Source organism: Nanorana parkeri, unplaced genomic scaffold (assembly GCF_000935625.1).
Source record: "Nanorana parkeri isolate BGI_ZX_2015 unplaced genomic scaffold, ASM93562v1 scaffold408, whole genome shotgun sequence".
Classification (NCBI taxonomy): Eukaryota; Metazoa; Chordata; class Amphibia; order Anura; family Dicroglossidae; genus Nanorana; species Nanorana parkeri.
The window spans coordinates 83,731-102,384 of record NW_017306676.1 but is presented as its reverse complement, the minus strand read 5'-3'; the positions used below and the strand labels follow the sequence as shown (position 1 = coordinate 102,384).

Below are 18,654 nucleotides of genomic sequence, written 5' to 3'. Positions count from 1 at the left end.
GTACAATTTGTTTCCCTAAAGAAAATCACATTCATGATTAGAATTTAGTTTAATTAAGAGAATTAAACAAAACTAAATTTTTATTTTCCTCATCACTACGGACAAAAACTGCCATTAGAAGATCAAATGAATGTTCTAAAAACAATCATTTTCATACACATTTTCAAACAAAACTCTACTGGTGTATGGTCAGCTCTAGTCTTTGGGAATCTGGGAAGTTTCATTATAAAGCCACCTACAGTTGAGATTCTCAACATAAATCAAAACGCCTCTTTGTTGTTTAAAAAAATGAAGGTCTGCATTTGGTATGTCTAATGTAGGTTTTAGGTACAAAAATTTTTTATCCTACAAATGTGATATTCCTACGTGCCTCTCATTTTTGTACTTAGAATATTTAGCACAAAGCAGCCATGTCATTTATGTTCTAACACAAGCCATTGCGTGCCTGCTGCTCACACACATGCTTTTTTTTTAACTTTGTTTACCTTTTGTAATGGTTTCTCCTTGGTTGAGCTGGGCAAAGAGTGCGGATCGATCCTGAGACATGTCATCTTTGGGTTTATTGAAAATATCTGAACTGGGAGGAGGTCCTGGAGGTGGTGGCGGAGGTGGTGGTGGAGGGAAACTTGGTCCTGATATTACATTATTGTGCTGAGGTTCTTCTTTTGAGGATAACTGTAAAATATATATTGATTATGCATGTCAGTTACTAGGAACGCGTTACAAATTTTACTTTATTGTACAATATATACTATTTTCTAGCCATACATATGGTGTGCTCATTAGAATAGAAATCAAATCCATAAAGCCAAGTGAAAGTAAATTTTTTTCACATACACAACATGCTAGCTCCAGCAGTTTCCCCTCTTTTGTTGTTTACATGAAAGTGACCACCACTATTTATGATAAATACAGCTTTGCTAACTTATATATAACAATAGAAAATGTATGCCCATTCTAGGTACAGGAATTACTATGATGAAAATAATCTGGTATAGGGTTGCTCAGAGGTGGGGGAAGTGTGCCCTCCATAAATGTGACCCTAAGATACAAATAAGTGTATCTAAACTTGAAAACAAACATTTAAAATAATGCAGCTTACCAGTCCTTAGATGAGGTGGCTGCATTAGTTTTCTGTGTTCAGGCTTCAGACAAGAACGTCCTCCAGCTTTGTGCCTTGTGATTGCTGTGATTGGTTATCACAGCGATCACATAGCAATTTTTACATTTCCAAGCCCTGCCCTTCCTATTACAACAGAGGTAGGGGAGACTAAGCGAACTAATGAATGGATGAGTCATTCATTAGTTCCTGATGAAAAACAAGCTGCAGTAGCACAAAAAAATAAAGTCTTACATTTTTTAGACCTTCCACCCCCTCTTCTCTATAGTGTATGTCAGTTCCATTCTATCTCTGCTCTAAACTGTAAATTACCCCTTCATCTCCCTTATCCTGCACATCTGTACATTTACTTCTTCATCTCCATCTTCCCACTGTATGTGATCTGTACATGAACCCTTTCACCTCTGCCTCCCTCTGTGAATGACCTATGCAATTTTTGAATCTAATGCACCATTACCAAGCTCGGCCTTTTGGTTAAGATCAAGTGTAGTATATGTTCTTATCAGTTTCCAGAGGAGAACGTTGTTGTCTCTGGAGAAGGAGCTGGCAGTCTAGTATACCCTGGGGCTTCCGAAGGCAAAATAGTGTTGCCACAGAACTGGGAGGGTTGCAGACTAGTAACCTCGGAGGCTGGGGATGGCAGGCTATTATCGTCTGGAGTAATAGTCGCAAGTTGTAGGCAGGAATTTCTCCTGTGTGTGCCTCGGATTATATTCGGGACGGCTTATACTCGAGTATATACGGTACCTTCTAATGGGAATGGGGTTGACCTTGTCTGGCCAGAGGGCTGGAAGCACAGAGACCCACTGTGCTGTGCCCTCTGGTGGTAGCATCCCAGGGGTGTTGGAAAATCACTATGGGTGTGGGACCCCACTGTGATTCACCATCACTAGGTCACGGCACTCAAAGCTTTTTTTTTCTGCACTACGCTTCTTGGGCCGGCCTTTTAGCTAGCTCAGAGCAATTTTTATCTTGGCCTATCCTGATGTTAGGGGGCAGGTTCTGTGGCCACTATGAGTTATCTTTACCTCCCCAAACTTGGGGGTCTCTCTTTGGGAGAGCCCCTACCTAGTACTTAGAGGACCTACTTCGGTAGGTCCCTAAGGATCGGGGTCCGCCTGGCTTCGGCTAGGTGGACTTGGGTTGGCCTTGCCCCTGTCAGGAGCCTTGCTTCCTGGGTGGTTCAGGGATTCATGGCTCTTCCTCTTCGAAGGAAGACCGAAAGCACCCTTGTGCACTTTTCTTTTTATTGTGTTGTGATTTCATGATTCACCTTTTTTCTTCACTGGTGTGAAGATTGTCTTCAGGACATGCCCCGCTTACTTAAACAAAAACAAAAAAATTACCAAGCTCCATGTTTTAACCCCCTCAATACTGGCATGTTTCATAAAAAAATGTTTTTGCAAAAAATCAGATCGAATTGGGGTGTCTACTGGGGTGTCCATAAAGAGGTCATTTTGGGGGTTTTGGTATTGTCCTGACATTTTCATTTGATAAGTTTTATAACAGAAAGTAAGGAAAACTGTTTTTTTTCCGCAAAGTTTTATTTTTTTCTCTTTATATAGTAAAAGCTATAAACATTGAAAGCACTGTATCAAAAAAATTTGGGTACAGTGTTGCTTGACAGAGTAATCTTCAGTCAAACTTTCAAACTAAGTGGTTAATAAATACTACAGGATATGGGATACTATAAAACTTTTTGTTCTACATCTTAGTGATTCCAAATGAATTTTGTATACATTTGCTGATAGAGTATAGTACATATATTACATGTACTAATGAGATGTGTTACAGGGAGGTTGTTATTTAGACATGAATTACGTGTTATACAAACACTGTACAGTCAGCATATGTGGCTAGGTAACACATGCTTTTTTCCTCTCTGCAAAGACACATGGCGAGGGGTAGAGAACACTACATATCGGATGTCATCTCTGGAGAACAGGTGGATTGTCACACAGACACTGATCTTTTGTTAAGGTGCTCCTTCTGGAAATGTAGACGCTTTTTCTATTCGGCACGCTCTTAAAGCCACCTGTCCGCACACTGTCCTGATGTGCTTTCATGTATAGAATTTACAAGAAGAAACAGCTGATGTTCAGGCACTTCACTTGTCACTGAAAGGGGAGAGCACATTCTTAAGTATCTCGGAAAACATGGCTGTTTATCCAGGACTCCTGCTGTGTGGTTTGTTCAAATGCATATCAACATGATACCTGCTCACTTCTACATGTGTATCTGCCAGACTCAGCCGCGTGATCTCATAATTCCACAGCAGTGTATGACTATGGGAAAAACCTCTGTAAAAGGTAAATTAACCACATTTCCTTGTTGATTGTTGCATCATATGTTCACAAATATTCACGCCATCACAAATATTTTAGAACATACGTAAACCCTAAAGCAAATTTAGCTGCCATGTTTAACCCCTTAATGACTGAGGCCTTTTTTTTCTTCGCGTTTTTTGCACCCATGATATAATCCAAATTTAAGGCCTGTAAATTACTTCAAACCCTAAACTATATATATTTTCTGAAAGCCCAGACCCTGTAGAATAAAATGGTGGCAGTTGCAAACTTTTATGCTGCACGATATCAGCGCAACATTTTACTGAGTTTACCGGCCTGTAGAAGCGATCTGGCAACAGCTGAGTCACCAAAATCGCTTCTATTGTAAAGCAGGCCACCAGGAGTCTGTTTAAACGGGCCTGCTGCCAATTACATACTATGTATGTCACTGGTCGTGAAGGGGTTAAAATCAGTATTTATTTACTTATAGTGTATTATAAATCATTCTCTCTTAGATTGTCTAGTTATATACAAGTACTTAAAGTAGAACTGAAGGCAAAACGTTTTTTTAGTTTGGAATAGAGTAAGGAAAGGTTATAATCCCTGTCAACTGTTTTGCCATCTGTGTCCTATTGTGGGGATTTCCCTTTGCTTCCTGTCTGATAGGGAGTAAGCAGAAATCCCTCCAACGGGAAATCCGAAGTAGTCAGCAGCGTCCCCACTGGAAGATTTTCCATCTATTCCTGTTTTGATGACAACGCAAAATCTGATGACAACCAAGGAGTTTATAGAGAGGGCAATCTCCCTAATCTCCCCGAGATGTGTTCTAATCCCTCTCCATTCTATCCAACACTAAAAAAAAGTTTGGGCTTTACTTGAACTTTAATATAACTGTTCATGTAGCCAATTTAAAGCAGTTGCTGTTATCTCAGCTTATTCTTATATTATATTCTTATATTGAGATTTGAATGTTTCTAATTCTCAATTTATTAAAGCTTGAGACCATCCAGATTCTGACCACAGCTTTTAAGTCTTGATGAACGGGGCCCTTTAGAACACCCGCAAAATGTTGGATTGTCATTTTGCTGTTTTATGCTGAAATAAACCCTTCATGGTCTCTCAACATTTGGTTTGGTGATCCTACATTTTCTGTACCTACATTTATATTGTTTGTCAGTTATAGAAAATCATATCTGGCTGCAGATTGAACTAAAAAGGTAATTTTTATTAGCACTGAATGACAAAACGAAATGTGAAGCAATCATGGATTAGAGGGACTTGTGACTATTGTGCAATAGGCAGCCAAGATCTTTAAGAATGTGGTGTGGATATGTATGGTTCGATTTATCCAGTAACCTCGTTGTGTGCTGCCACATTGCAGACGATATATTGTGTCTTCAGCGATGTGGAAGTGGTGCAGAGACAAATGGAGTCTGATTTACTAAAGAAGAAGAGAATTATGTCAAGCATTAACTGTTAACTGTAAAGTTAAAGTGTGTTCACTTCAATTATCCAATGATGTGAAATGGAAACTGTAGTCTATTTATTTCATCTGCACATGATTGGGTATTCAAAGTGAACACAGCTACAATGTCTGGTGTCCTCAGCAATATGGAGTCAAACAGCAAGGTTGATGGAAACACAGCACGTGGTATGTCTGTCCTAGCCCTCATAACTGACAAACACTGCATGCTCACATTTTATTGACAAACACTATATCCACATACTTCGCTTGACACAAGAACTTTCCACCACCATACCACTAGATCACCGTGCAATTCTCCAGTGACATCCACTGCAGCGATGTGAACTTCTCCAGTGACTGCAACTGCAATGACTAGCACTTTTCACTTTGCTGTACTCTGCTGTACTATGCTTCACATTACATACTATCTGCTGTATATTACATACTTACATACTAAGAACTGCTTCACACTGTATGCTATGCTTTAAGTTACACACTCAAGACCTTTTCTGTATGCTGTGCTGTATTTTACATACTAGGGATGCATGCTGTATCATAAGCTTTAAGAATGTGCAGCATAATAGCAGCACTGGGGATCCCCGGTTCAAATCCCAGTCAGGGCACTATCTGCAAGGAGTTTACATGTTCTCCCCGGGCTTGTGTGGGATTCCTCTGGGTACTCCAGTTTCCTCCCACACGCCAAAGACATGCTAGAAGGGTAATTGGCTCCCGTCTAAATTGGCCCTGTATGTGTGTGCAATAGGGACTATGGATTGTAAGCTCCCTGAGGGCAGGGACTGATGTGAATGTGTAGTAGACATGTGCATTCAGGTTCGGGTGAACCTGTAAATCAACGAAATTCAGTTGATCCGGAGGTTTGTCTCAATCCGAAATAACGAATGTAGTATATGCTTCAATATACGAAAACTATATTCGGGCATATATAAATTAGTTTGCAGAACACTACCATTTTGAAGGTAGAGCGCATGACATCACACGCGCAGCGTCGAGTGACGTCACACGCATGTTTGGGCGCCGCCATCCTGGTGTATACCAAGGTGGCCCGTTGCCTCCGAATCCAAAACAGCATAAAAATTTGTTTCATTTTTAGTTTTCATTTGTTTCGTCCAAAACAAATTTTTATTCCGTGCACATGTGTAATGTGCAGTATGTAAAGTGCTGTGTGAATTGTTGGCGCTCTATAAATACCTTGCAATAAATAATAAATATATAATATGGACCACATCAGTTTAAAAACCTGTAAACTTCACATAAAATATAATGGACTAACAACAATTATAGCTTCCATTTAATATCTACTAAAGTTGGACTGCTTTAATAATATAATCTTAAAGTTGGAGTAGGAACATGGAAGAGGAGTCAGATGTTGCTACTAGTATGCTACATTACAGGCCCAGGTTCTACATTTTCAAGATTTATTTTCTCTTCCCTCCTAAATGCACCAAAATAGGAATCATCATGGTAAGCTTATTAGCTAGAAAAGCCTTTTACAGTCACCTGTCTGTTACATTTGTAAAGAATTCCTATGAACATTGTATGTACTTACTAATGAGGGATGTGGGGAGGTAATGGTTCATGACTGACCCAGATGAACCCATGATGTGCTTTTTTTTTAATTTTATGGTTTCTTTCAGTTCAGACATGCTGATTCCGTTACCATGCCCTCTGCTGCTTGAAAGTCTTAAACATATGCCTTTTATGTGGCACGTGCTTAAAGGGATTCAATGGCAGCAGTTGTTCAGTAGATTATAAATGCCCTGTAAGTGTTTGGGGATTACTAGTTCGATGGCCAATGCAGGCAGCATTAAAAAGCCCTTCTTGTTAGACTGTGAAACAGCTGCTGTTGGGTTTCTTCCTGTCCGCACACAGCAGCCCCCCCTCAGTGTAACCAGCCACAACTCAAAAACACCGCTGACAATTGCCTTTTGACAGGTGCTACTGAAACGATAGGAACAGTTGCTTTATACAGCTGCTAGTGTCTTCGAAAGGTCAGCTATGGTAACAAATTGTAACTGTTCATCCAGAGTAGATTTTCCGTCATTCCTTTGTAAAGCTTTCCAGGTTGGGATGAGCACATGCTGAAACCTGAAATAACTCTCGTGAACGATAGCTTTCTGCAGAGACGATCTATAACTAAACAACTGTCTAAAAACCTTACTAACAGACTTGATTGGAAATTTCTTTTAAAGAGGCCCTGTCACCAGGTGGAACATTTCTAAACGAAGCAACATTAGTGCATAATAGTGTTCCTATTTCGAAAAGCAGCCATAGCAAAGCCTGTCCCCCTGCCAGCATGCTGTAGAGAAGGACCCTTAGGCCTCATTCACACTAGAAATGGCCAGCGCGTACAGCTCTGTGCTGCGTGCATGGCCGTATCGGGCAGCTCGCGGGAAGGACAGGTGCTGCGGGTGATTAGTATGCAGCCCCTGTCCTTCTCTATGGGACTACGCTGCCGTCCGCCGCCCTACGCTCACCCCAAATGCAGGTCCGTATGGGTACGGGTGTCCCGGCTCGGACGCAGACAGGGTCCATCTTGTCAGCGTACGAGTACGGACACCCGCACGGACGTGTAGGGCGGCGTACGGCCGTGCACACAGTACGGAGCTATACGTGCCGGCCGTTTCTAGTGTGAATGAGGGCTTACCCTCTATGTCGAAGGGTCATTTTACACAGCATGCTGGCAGGTGACAAGACTTTTGTACTTTATATTTACATTGCCTCCTTACAAGCAATGTACATTTCTTAAAGTCCAGGTGAATTTTCAGTTTAAGTCAGTTCAATACATTTCAGGGGTATCAAACCAAAAAAGTGTACATAGTTTTTTAGGAAGCAGCCAAGACCAGAGTAGAAAAGCCTGCCCCCTGTCAGCATAGTGTAGAGAAGGGGCCTTGTTCTCTGTGTGGAAGCAGTGGTCTCTCTGAAAAGGCCTGGCACACCCTGCTGCTGAGTCAAAGCTACAGCTCTCCACTCAGCAAGGAGCATAGACCTTGTTGTAAGGAGAGCTCTTGTTCTAATTTAGCAAGGGGGTTTCAGGCCTCTACAGAGAGACCACTGCTTACACAAAGAGAGCAAGGGTCATTTTCTACAGCATCCTGGCAGTAAAAAGGCTTTTCTACTCAAGCTGTGGGTACTTTTTAAATAAAACAACCTGTAAAACGTTGCAAACCTTTTCTTTTTATGCAATTGGAAAGTATTAAGCTGACTCAAACTAAATGTTTAATTGGGCTCCACTTCCATGGAGTGTCAGGTCCTTCTATCGTTCGAGCTTTGCTGCTGTGCCCCCCACCCCTTCCCAGCTTCTATGTCACCAGCCTGGCAAGAGCCCTTCAATGAGGCTGCCAGTGGGAATGTCCTTGCAAGCTATATATGTTCTTTCACATGGCAAGACTTCATAAGCGGCTCAGTATTTTGTTTGTAAACATATCCTACCATGTACCCTTCAGTAGTCACATGTCAGCATTACAATGTATAGCTGCTGAGTTTGCGCTCCTGGCAGCTGATAATGTGCAATGTGACAGCTCAGATTGACAGCTCCAGAGGCAATAGGTCTGCTGCTGCCAGAAACAAGGTGGAAGAGCCCAGAAGCAGACAAGGCTCCCTTTGCATCCAGAGGAAATGCCTGGGGTCAAGCTAAAAACAACAGGTATATTGTAGGAAACCAAATCACAAGTGTTTGCTGCAGGGGTCTACCTGAGGTCAGGGTCTATCTAAAGGAAACCTGTACCTAATGAAACACATAAGCAGCCATTGTCTACCTCTCTCTTAAAATGCTAGCTGACTTTCTGTCATGCTGATCCAATGACTTCAATATCAGGGGCTGAGCTGAAACAAACATGCGGATTAAGAGTTCCGAAAAAAGTTGCTTACTGCATGCTTGTTTCAGGTCCGTAACTAGCAGGTAACTAGCTTTTTCAAGAGGAGGTCGGTAATGGCAGGCTTCATATTCCTCTCAAGTTTCCTTTAATGTAGTAGGTCTATTAGTGAAGTGTATTTTCTGTCCTTGTGTATTTCTAAAACTATTAAACTACATTTAAAGCACAGTTTTATTATTTTAACATGTTTCCCTTAGTATTTGTGTACAATGTGTTTCTGAGGACAAGTTATTTCTGCTTGGCGGCTTTCCCTGTAAATCAATCTTTTATAAAAATTGAACATAAAAATAGCACACTGCTGTCCTGATGCTTACACAGAGAGCTGTATTAGGAAAGAGCAGACACGTAAAACCATTACTAAGCATTAGTACATGTGATATTCAAGGCTTACTTGCGCAAGGGCTGTTTTCCTAGCCAAAGTTAAAAGAACATACCACATACTGTTTGCAATGTCACTTCACTATATATATATATATAATTTTCTCCTTTCCTTAGTGACATTTATTAAATTATTAAATGCAGCTCTACATGACTATATAAATATATGTATAAATGTATATTTTTTAATGCAGCTAGTTTAAGAACCTGAATTTGACTTGGTATCAGCCTCCTGCAATCCCTGATACAGCAGCACTCAAACTGAAAGAGAAAAAGGCAGGCCTGGAAGCCACATTCAGGTGCTGTACTGTCTGTGCTGGCCAAGCTCCTCTACCCCTCCCCTCACTTCCTCACATAACCTATTATGTAGCAGCCACGGGAGAAGTGAAGGAGAATACTATAGAGTGTCACTTAAGTGACCAGTCTGAGTCTACTGGGGCTGCAGAGATCACATCCACAATGTTGGCGGCCAGCAGCAGTCTTAAGGCTTTTTAAATGTCTACACAAGAGAGCCTTTTACAGGTAAATAACATGCCTTACATATGTTCAATTGACATATATTCTTATGGGAAGATTTTCCTTAAAATAAAAGGTCTTTTTATAAATCACCTAAAATCAACACCTGTACAGAAAGAAAACATAGGCTGCCTTTGCTGGCCTCTCCTTATGAAAATCCTGGTTGCCTCACTGAAATGCTGTTTTAATGGCTTTGGTACTTTCTGAATGGCTTGGAACAACAACAGGCAAAAAGAAAAGCTCTCAAGGTTTGCACATAAATCACCTTTTAATTAAATGAAAAAAGCAATAAATAGCATTAGCAAATGGCAAACTTAATCATAGGTGTATCAACAGGCAGAATTATCACGTGATTCCTTCTAATGAAGGGGCTACATTGCCCTAAATGTGTAAGAGGAGGTACATACAGCTTCCAGCTGTCAGTGATGTATTTTTCTTGCTTGACCCATTTGGATATTTTCTGGATGTTAGTATTCTGCATGCCAGTCTCCACTTTCATACAGGGTGTGCTACTCTTCTTCCAATGGCCAACATCATAGTGGTGATCCCTGTTAAGTGTTTGAGGAATCCTGCGGTACTTGCCATTTGTAAGTGAAATTTATTGATTTTTATTGTTTTATTAATAGGATGAATGTGCAGTCCCATGTGCTTATTCCTTTCCTCTGTGTTTCAGTAATTACCTATTGCCTACGGATATGTTATGAGCCTGCAGGGATGAGCAGTATGCTGACTTGTACCAGTGAGCACAATCTGCGTGAAGAATATACTGACTTGGAACAAGTATGCAAATCAGAAGTTCTGCCTTCACCATAAATCTCGAATCTGCATACTTGATCCAGGTCTGTTACTCATTAGGTACCCGTGCTAGACAGACAGGTATCTGGCGCTCTTAGAAGGAGGCTAGTATTGGCATTACCCACAATATATTCTGTACAGGATTCTTCTAATGCTTTACAGCTCAATATTGAATCCACATTAGTGATACTGACAAAAAGAAAAAAAATCAAATAATAAAATTCCTGCATATCAGTGAATTTCCTTTGACACAGCCAGACATGGCTTTTTGTAAATATAAAGCTACAATATGAAGCTACAATGGCATTTAAATAATTTACAGACTTGACATACAAGAAAAATACATTGACGGGAGTTGATCAAAACTGGAGCAATTTCCTATGGCAACCAATCATCTTTCATTTTCAAATCTTAACTGAACAGCTTGAAGAGAGAAGCTAATTGGGCAACTGCTACAGATTCTGTCTGATCCAGATTTGGTAAATTCCCCCCATTGTGTGAAGTTTACGAATGAATAGTGTATGTACTTACTGCATGGCCCCATGAAATCCCTGTTGTATGATATTCCTTAATGTATGCTTGCAGCTGATTCCAAATATTCAGGTAAGATTTTACCCAGTCAACATGGCGCACATCACTTTAATAAAGTAAAAGATCAAACATTACTGTCCAGGAGCAAATTAAGAGAAAACATTTAACATATAAAGATATAGGATACACAAGTTATAAGATACAAAAAATAATCACAGTGTGCTGGAAATGGCCAAGCTAACCCACTTCATGTTGTACAATTCTAATATACAGCTCCAAGGCAGTTATTTACAATACATGGGGAGGAATACATAGTTCAAACTCAGAAAGGTTCTTAACAGTTTTCGCTGCCAAAAAAGCAGTCTTTATTTTCTTCTGCCAAAAGATGAATTACTCAACATATTTTTCTAACTGAGCTGTGTGCGGTCTCCCAGGATTAACATTAAAGTGATTGTTAATAACTGTATTAAATAAAGCTTTTTTATGTTGAAAATGAAATGCGAGTACAATTTTCTTTCTAGAAAAGAAAATATTAACAATGAATACCTTAAACGTTGTACTGAACTTCTATGTTGGCATCTTAAAAGCATGACTCTTTATATGACAGTGAAACATGTCTATTCATATTGTATAATCAAATGGGATCCTCCAAATGGATAGGGGAAAGCAGTGGCAAGATTATAATAAGGGTGGCTTGTGGGGGCACCCAGGGCCCACAGCTACTTGGCAGCACATACTTGACTACCCACCCGCCATGGTTTAGTGGCATAACTATACAGAGATCCCTGCAGAGGTGTGGGTCCAGCTCTCTCAAGGAACCCTTACACAGCGGTAGTTCAGTCATGTCCCACCTTAAAGCCCAATGGATCCTTCACGATATATCATAATGTAGTCAGGCTGCATATACAGTAATACATTTGATCTTCTTCGACTTTTTAACTGGTAAGTGCTGGAGCAATCTGGAAAGTCAGACCATGGCTCTCTTACACAAAATAGTGATCCGGCTCACCCATGGTCAGCCTTGAACAATGCACTAATCAACACTACTGCACAGGTAGCGAGAGAGCTGTTGGTTTGTGCACTGTTTGGAGGGCATTTTGGATGGTGGGAGACCAAGGTCTTTGCGCTGTGTGGGACAGCTGTGGTCTGACTGTCCAGATTGCTGCAGCACTTACCCAGTTAAAGAGTCAAAGATGATCAGACTTTTTACTGTATGTGCAGCTGGGTTATTATTATTATACAGGATTTATACAACGCCAACAGTTTGTGCAGCACTTTACAATATAAGGAGAACACAATACAAATCAAGACAAAATGGTAAGGAGGGCAGGTTGCATTATAGTAATAAATTGTTAAGGTTCATTTGGGCTTTAAGACAAGCCTCTACACTTCTCTGACAACATGCTTGTTCCAGGGCAATTGTTCACTAACAAGTGAAACAAAAATAAACCTAACAGCCTCAGAGCTAGAAAAAAAAGTTAAGATTTGCTTTAGGGAACAGAAAGGTTAATTGTGCCTACGCAGTACCCTGAAAAATATGCCTTTTGGGTAGCATTCCTCCTGGAAAAACAGCAGTGGACTACCTGGTATGTGAGTGTGCGTTGGTACTCCATTGCCTACATCCTCATAGCTGTATATTTGCAGCTAGAAGATCATCTAAATCACTACTGTCTTTGATCTGTCAACATATCTCAAGTGTGATTTGGTGATGTCTCCCTACATTTGCTACATTGATTCTGATGATCTATCCTTCATCCTACTTTTTTATTGGTTCTTGAATATTACCCCACCAATCACCAGATGACCAGTCATCATGGTGGAAGCAGCTCTGACATGAGGAAGCAAAGCCCTGTCTCTACCACGATGGTCATCTGAATACAGAGAAACAGTCCAGAACAAGGCATGGTAAGTCAGTAAGGAGGAAAGATCAGCTGCTGGGTAACTGGTGACTATTCCATTGCCTTTCGCTTGTCTATATTGGGCACACCTTCCAGAGTTCAGTTCCTCTTTAGAACAATCAGCAATAGCAGATGCCATATTTTGTATGCCTTATGAATTGACTTCCTAGTTTAAATAACATATGCAGGCAGCAGGGAGGTAAAACAGAGCTGTCTGGCTTCTTCTTATCTGCAGCCACAAAAGGAATTAAAAGTTGCTGCAAAGCTGTAAGGATTTAATGGGGATTTGTTTTTGTAATGCTCCTTTTTCTGTTTTGATAGAAAAAAAAATAATGATGTGTTCCTGAGGTGAGTTATTGTTGAGTAAAAATGTCTCATTTGATTCACCTTTTGCAGAAGTGTATGCACAACCTAGGGTCGCCACCTTTTCTTCAAGCGAAACCCGAACACTCTAGCGACGCGCAAACATTTTTCGGGGAGAATAAGTCGCGGCTTATTCATAAGTAAATAGCGCCACCCATTCATATGTAAATATCACAGTTGAGACTGTTTTCAGTGGGGGGCCAGTAGCCCCTATCTTAATTTTGGTTGCCCATATCTGCCTGACATCTTGTGTCCGGGTTTCTGCTGCCATGAAACCCGGACACAGCATTCAAAACCCGAACTGTCCGGGTGAATCCTGGACAGGTGGCAACCCTAGCACAACCTGTTGTATGGGCTTCCATGTAGCTCTGATATACCAGCATTCATACAGGAGAGCTATTCACAATAAGTACCATGCCACAAGTATCACAAACACGTGCCAAATGTCCCTTTTATTGCCTGCTATGAATGTGAATTCTTGTGGTTTATCCTGGATCCATAACTGGATAGGACAACTTTTAAACTGTCAGAGTGGGTATCATGGGGAGACAATAGAGGCCAATGCCTTTATCAAACTGAATCATGTGTGCAATATAGGGTTTTGTGTTATATTTGTCTTAGCAAGTATTATTTCTTCCCTAGTAAGTGGTGCCATAAAGACACCATGTCTCCCTCCTTTGGACAATGTCTGGAGCCAACTCTAAACTGGCACAAGTATCACCATAGGATTTTTTTAAAAAATTGTCACATATTTATGTTGATCTTCAGGAAGCCAAAGGGATATCTGCACTAGAACCTTTATTCATACCTGTGCTGCGTTTTTATTGCATGTGCCAGTGTTTTTACTGATGTTTCTCTTTATTTAAAGTTTATGTCAAGCCAAAAAAAAGAAGGCATAGGCCGTGAACCCCGTGTTCTATCCCTTTAAAGGAGAACTATGGGGTTAGGGCTTTTCCCCATAGTTTTCCTTAGGGTAACGGGAGGACACAAACTAGCGTCCTCCCGTCACCTAAGCTCAGTATACCGCGACAGTATACCGGGCCGTGACAGGATCGAGAAGTGAGCGAACGCCGGTATGTGTTCGCTCACTTCCCGATCTACTCAGCCGACCTGTGACAGTCTCATTGTCACAGGTCGGCTAGAACTATGAGGTGAGTGTAAAGCACTCACCTCATAGTTCTCCTTTAAGGACCCTGTAAATTCAGAAAAAAATACTTGTTGGTCTAAAATTAGGAACTTAAATTTGATTCTATGCCTATGCTTTTGCCAATCTGTGTCCTTATAATTGCAGCTTCCTACAGCAAATCATATTTTTAAAAAATTAAACCGGCACATCTTCAACTTTCTACTTGGACCGACTGTATGTGTGAGACCGTAACCAACCTCGGCTGCTCACTCCTGAAAAGGACTACAAAATGTCCAACCCATGTGCAGTTAAATTGATGTAAACACTTATGGGATTTGTAATTTGTGTGATGCAGTGCTTGTGACCTCAGTGTACATGCACTGCTTGCAGCAAAGAGCAGGAAGTAAAAAGGAAGGAACTGGCTGAAATTCGCACAGTGGGTCAGCACCCTTTCAGTCAGCATCCTTCGATCAGCTGATCAAAGAAGCCGGTCAGAAAATCTTTGAACAAACAGAGCTGACAGCCTTTTTGCCAAAAGGCTGCCGACTCTGTTCGGGTATGCTGACAGCGGCCGGCAGCCACCGCCAGAATACAATGCAAACAGTGGGGGATTCCTTGATCTACGCTCCTAAGTGCCGAAGGAGGAATCTGTAATATTTTCTTTGTTCAGTTCGTAGGTTGAATGAAGAAAATATTACAGTGTGTGGGCAACTTTACTTTAAGCCTTCTTTTGGTTTGACAAGACACAGATTTTTTGTTGTGTCAGTCCTGTCCACGGTCTTTTGCTAAACGAATCAATCACTGCCACTTCCACATTCCTATAACATAAAGGCTAATCATTCTATAGTTCAATATAAAACTAGGGTGGCTCTTTGAGATCACACAGGAACTGTGCACAAGACACAGGACAGCTCTGCATTTCTGACATGATCAACAGGCATTTTTTGCACTTATTAAACACATAACGAAATGCTCCCAATGGTATTTTAAACAGACCATAAGGGAGCACGTAAATGATGTCCATTGTTAGGGTTTTCATGCAATTTAATTACCACCAGTATATCCCTAGGCGCTTTACAATTTGCAGTGCATGCCATGATAAAAGCACATTTATAACACAGGATTCATAGACTCAGAGTAAAACTATATTATAAAACATTTCAGAAGATGGATCGAGAAATGCAGACTTTGATATCCTCCCAGTCTCCCTACTCGCTGGTACAGACAGTATTGTTTAGGCATATTGTTAATCCTAAACTGAATTATTATTCTATGTATATTTTAATAATATTAACATTTCCTACATCACGGTTGGCATTTAGCAGTATAGGATGAAGGTTAGTTAAACAATGTTAATAGATTTCATGGAGATGAAGGGAAAGGAAAGGAAAAAGACAATAAGTAAAGCCTGGCTGTACGTCACATGAAATGCAAGAAACTGATAAGTAACATCATACATGCCATACACAAATGCGACATTTTAACATGCAACAGAGATGAACCAGGGTCATAAACCAAACTCTGAGCGAACAATGAACATTTGTATACCAGTTCACCATGAATTATGTGAAGCTGAATGTGTGAAACTCTATATAATATTTACTACTGTATGTAGTAAATGATCTTTTCCTATAACTGTATGCAGGCAACCATAATTTCCAAACCTGCAGTGGAAAATAACAGCTGAAAGATTAAAGTCTGGATGTGATTGGTTGCTGCAGAAAGATACGGACAGTTGTTATTAAAGAAGCATTGCATTAATATATGGGTTGTATTGTTATATTCCACTCCAAAGTAACTACACAATTAAAAAAAGATATGGCCTTTGAACTTCTTACCTATTGACTAGCAAAAGGGATACCAACCTTCATTATGAACAGATTTAGTGATATAATAAGAAAATTAGCAGTATTTGCATCCCCAATGCAGGGTCTTAGAAAGTATCCCATTGGATGCTTCTAATTTGACTTCCAGCTCTCTGCATACTTCTAGGGAACACAATGAGCCAATCATTCAAACAGGAAATTTGATTTCTGGGGGCATACTAGGGCTGCAACAACTAATTGACATAATCGATTATAATCGATTATTGAAAAAGTTGTCAACTTTTTCAATCATCGATTAATCGGCTTCCGATTGGTTGCCCCTGTTCACGGCTCCACACACGCTGCGCGCCACACCTCCTCCCCACCTCAGACCCGCCCGCATCCACGCTCCACACGCCACACCTCCTCCCTGCCTCACGCTCACTGCCCGCCCAAATCCACGATCGGCACAGGGACGCGGGGAGAAGAAGTAAGGAGGAGCAGGTGTGGGAGGAGGACAGCTGCCGATAGACAGGCCTCATCTCAGAAACAAGTTGCTGGAAGACAAGGTGCTCTATAATGTATGGCTGGGATAGTGGGATTTGTATTCCTCTATAGTTGATGGTACATTGTGCTGTATATTATACAGACCAATGTACCATCAGCTATAGAGGACTACAAATCCCAGCAATACATTGTGCACTGTATGTATTGCATAATGTATTGCTGGGATTTGTTGTATTCCTATATAGCTGGTGGTATTCTGCATTGCGTTGTATAGAGGACTACAAAACCCAACAATAGTACATTATAGAGCGCAATGCGGAATTACACCAGCTTTAGAGGACTACAAGACCCAGCAATAGTACATTATACAGTGCAATGCAGAATACCACTAGCTATAATGTACTATTGCTGGGATTTGTTGTATTCCTCTATAGCTGGTGGTATTCTGCATTGCGCTGTATAATGTACTATTGCTGGGTTTTGTAGTCCTCTATAGCCGGTGCCATTCTGCATTCATTGCTGTATAATTGTACACTTTTCATTTCACTATATTGCACACCACACTTTTTTTTTTCTCTTTTACTTCCACCGCTCCAAGCTTGCTCCTGTGATGGACTGCAATCTCAATACAAACCAGTAGTCCCATCACTGGAGCCATTTTTTAAAATGTATTTTATTTTTCATCCGATTAACCGATCTTAATAATCGGCTAACTAATCGATTTTGAAAATAATTGTTAGCTGCAGCTCTAGAGCATACCTTACACCAGCCTTTCTTAACCAGGGTGCTATGGCACCCTGGGGTGCCTCTTGGCTGCCTCAGAATTTTCACACAGCATCATGCCTCTGATGTGAAGAGGTCTCCTAATGTGAAGGGGGGCTGTTATGTCAAATGGAGGACTCTGATGTGAAGGGAGTACTTAATGTAAAGGGGAACCCCGCTTTTTTGTGTTTTTGAATGAGGTTCCCCTTTAAAATCCATACTAGAGCCCTATCTGGTAACAGGTCTGGTATGGATTTTGAAGGGACCACATAGTGATTTTACCATTTATGGTTATTACATTTTAGACTGGGGTGCTCCAAGATTTTACATACTTTTGAAGGGTGCTGTGACTGAAACAAAACCGAGAAATGCTGCCCTACACACTGTGTGCAACATTTACATTTCTTGGCAGTTTTACATAATTATAGAGGCTGCAACTTGAAGCAGAAAGCTTGTTTTAATGGAAATTAAAAAAACAAAGTTGCTCATTTAGCAATTATATAGGCCCTTTTTCAATAAATTAAGGAAGGAGGAGAGTTTCTTTAAGCTCTATTAAGCTGGCCATGCACCTATAGATTATCTGCAGATTTTCTATGGTCAGATGGAAAAAGTGCAACAGATTCCTTTATCTAGGCTAAACTGTGTGGATGGAGGAATCTCCCATTGGGCCAAGCTTCAGTATCTTGCTAGTCGGCCCCGCTGGCTCTCAAAATACCTGAGAAATGTCTGCATCCAATCAGATTGTCAGGTATTTTGACAATCAGGTATGTGTTGCACTTTTTCCCTCTGACCATAGAAAATCTGCAGATAATCTATAGGTGTATGGCCAGCTTCACTTTGTTTTATCAGTTAGTAAGCACTTTCAGTAAGAGTATCCTAAAACTTTCACTTTTAAGGCAGCCTTTGCTGCACCTATACTTTTGCCCATTCACATTGCCTTTAACCGTTTCACTGCTGAGCCCAGCCTCAGACTTGATAATTTTTGCTATTTTTTAGTTTTTTGCTATTTTTCACGAACAGCTTTGAAAATTAGGTAAAGACCACCCCCCTGAAACCATATATATTCTGAAAGCACAAAAGCACATGACCTGTAGAAATAAAAAGATGGTGCTACTGATTATGTATGTCTCATAGTTTACCAAAGTATATTTTTAACAGCAATACAATAAAATCTTTATTATTGCGCACAGAAACGCAAATTCTAGAA

General features: G+C 40.6%; 1 protein-coding gene across 1 annotated transcript in view; it reads right to left on the bottom strand.

Moving 5' to 3' along the window:
* The window catches only part of CAP2 (CAP, adenylate cyclase-associated protein, 2 (yeast)), a 102,934-nt gene that overhangs the window by 9,086 nt on the left and 75,194 nt on the right, over positions 1-18,654 (bottom strand). The window contains 3 exon segments of the mRNA XM_018559639.1: positions 486-651; positions 4,430-4,456; positions 10,987-11,092. Of these exon segments, the coding sequence (XP_018415141.1) occupies positions 486-651; positions 4,430-4,456; positions 10,987-11,092 (299 nt within the window).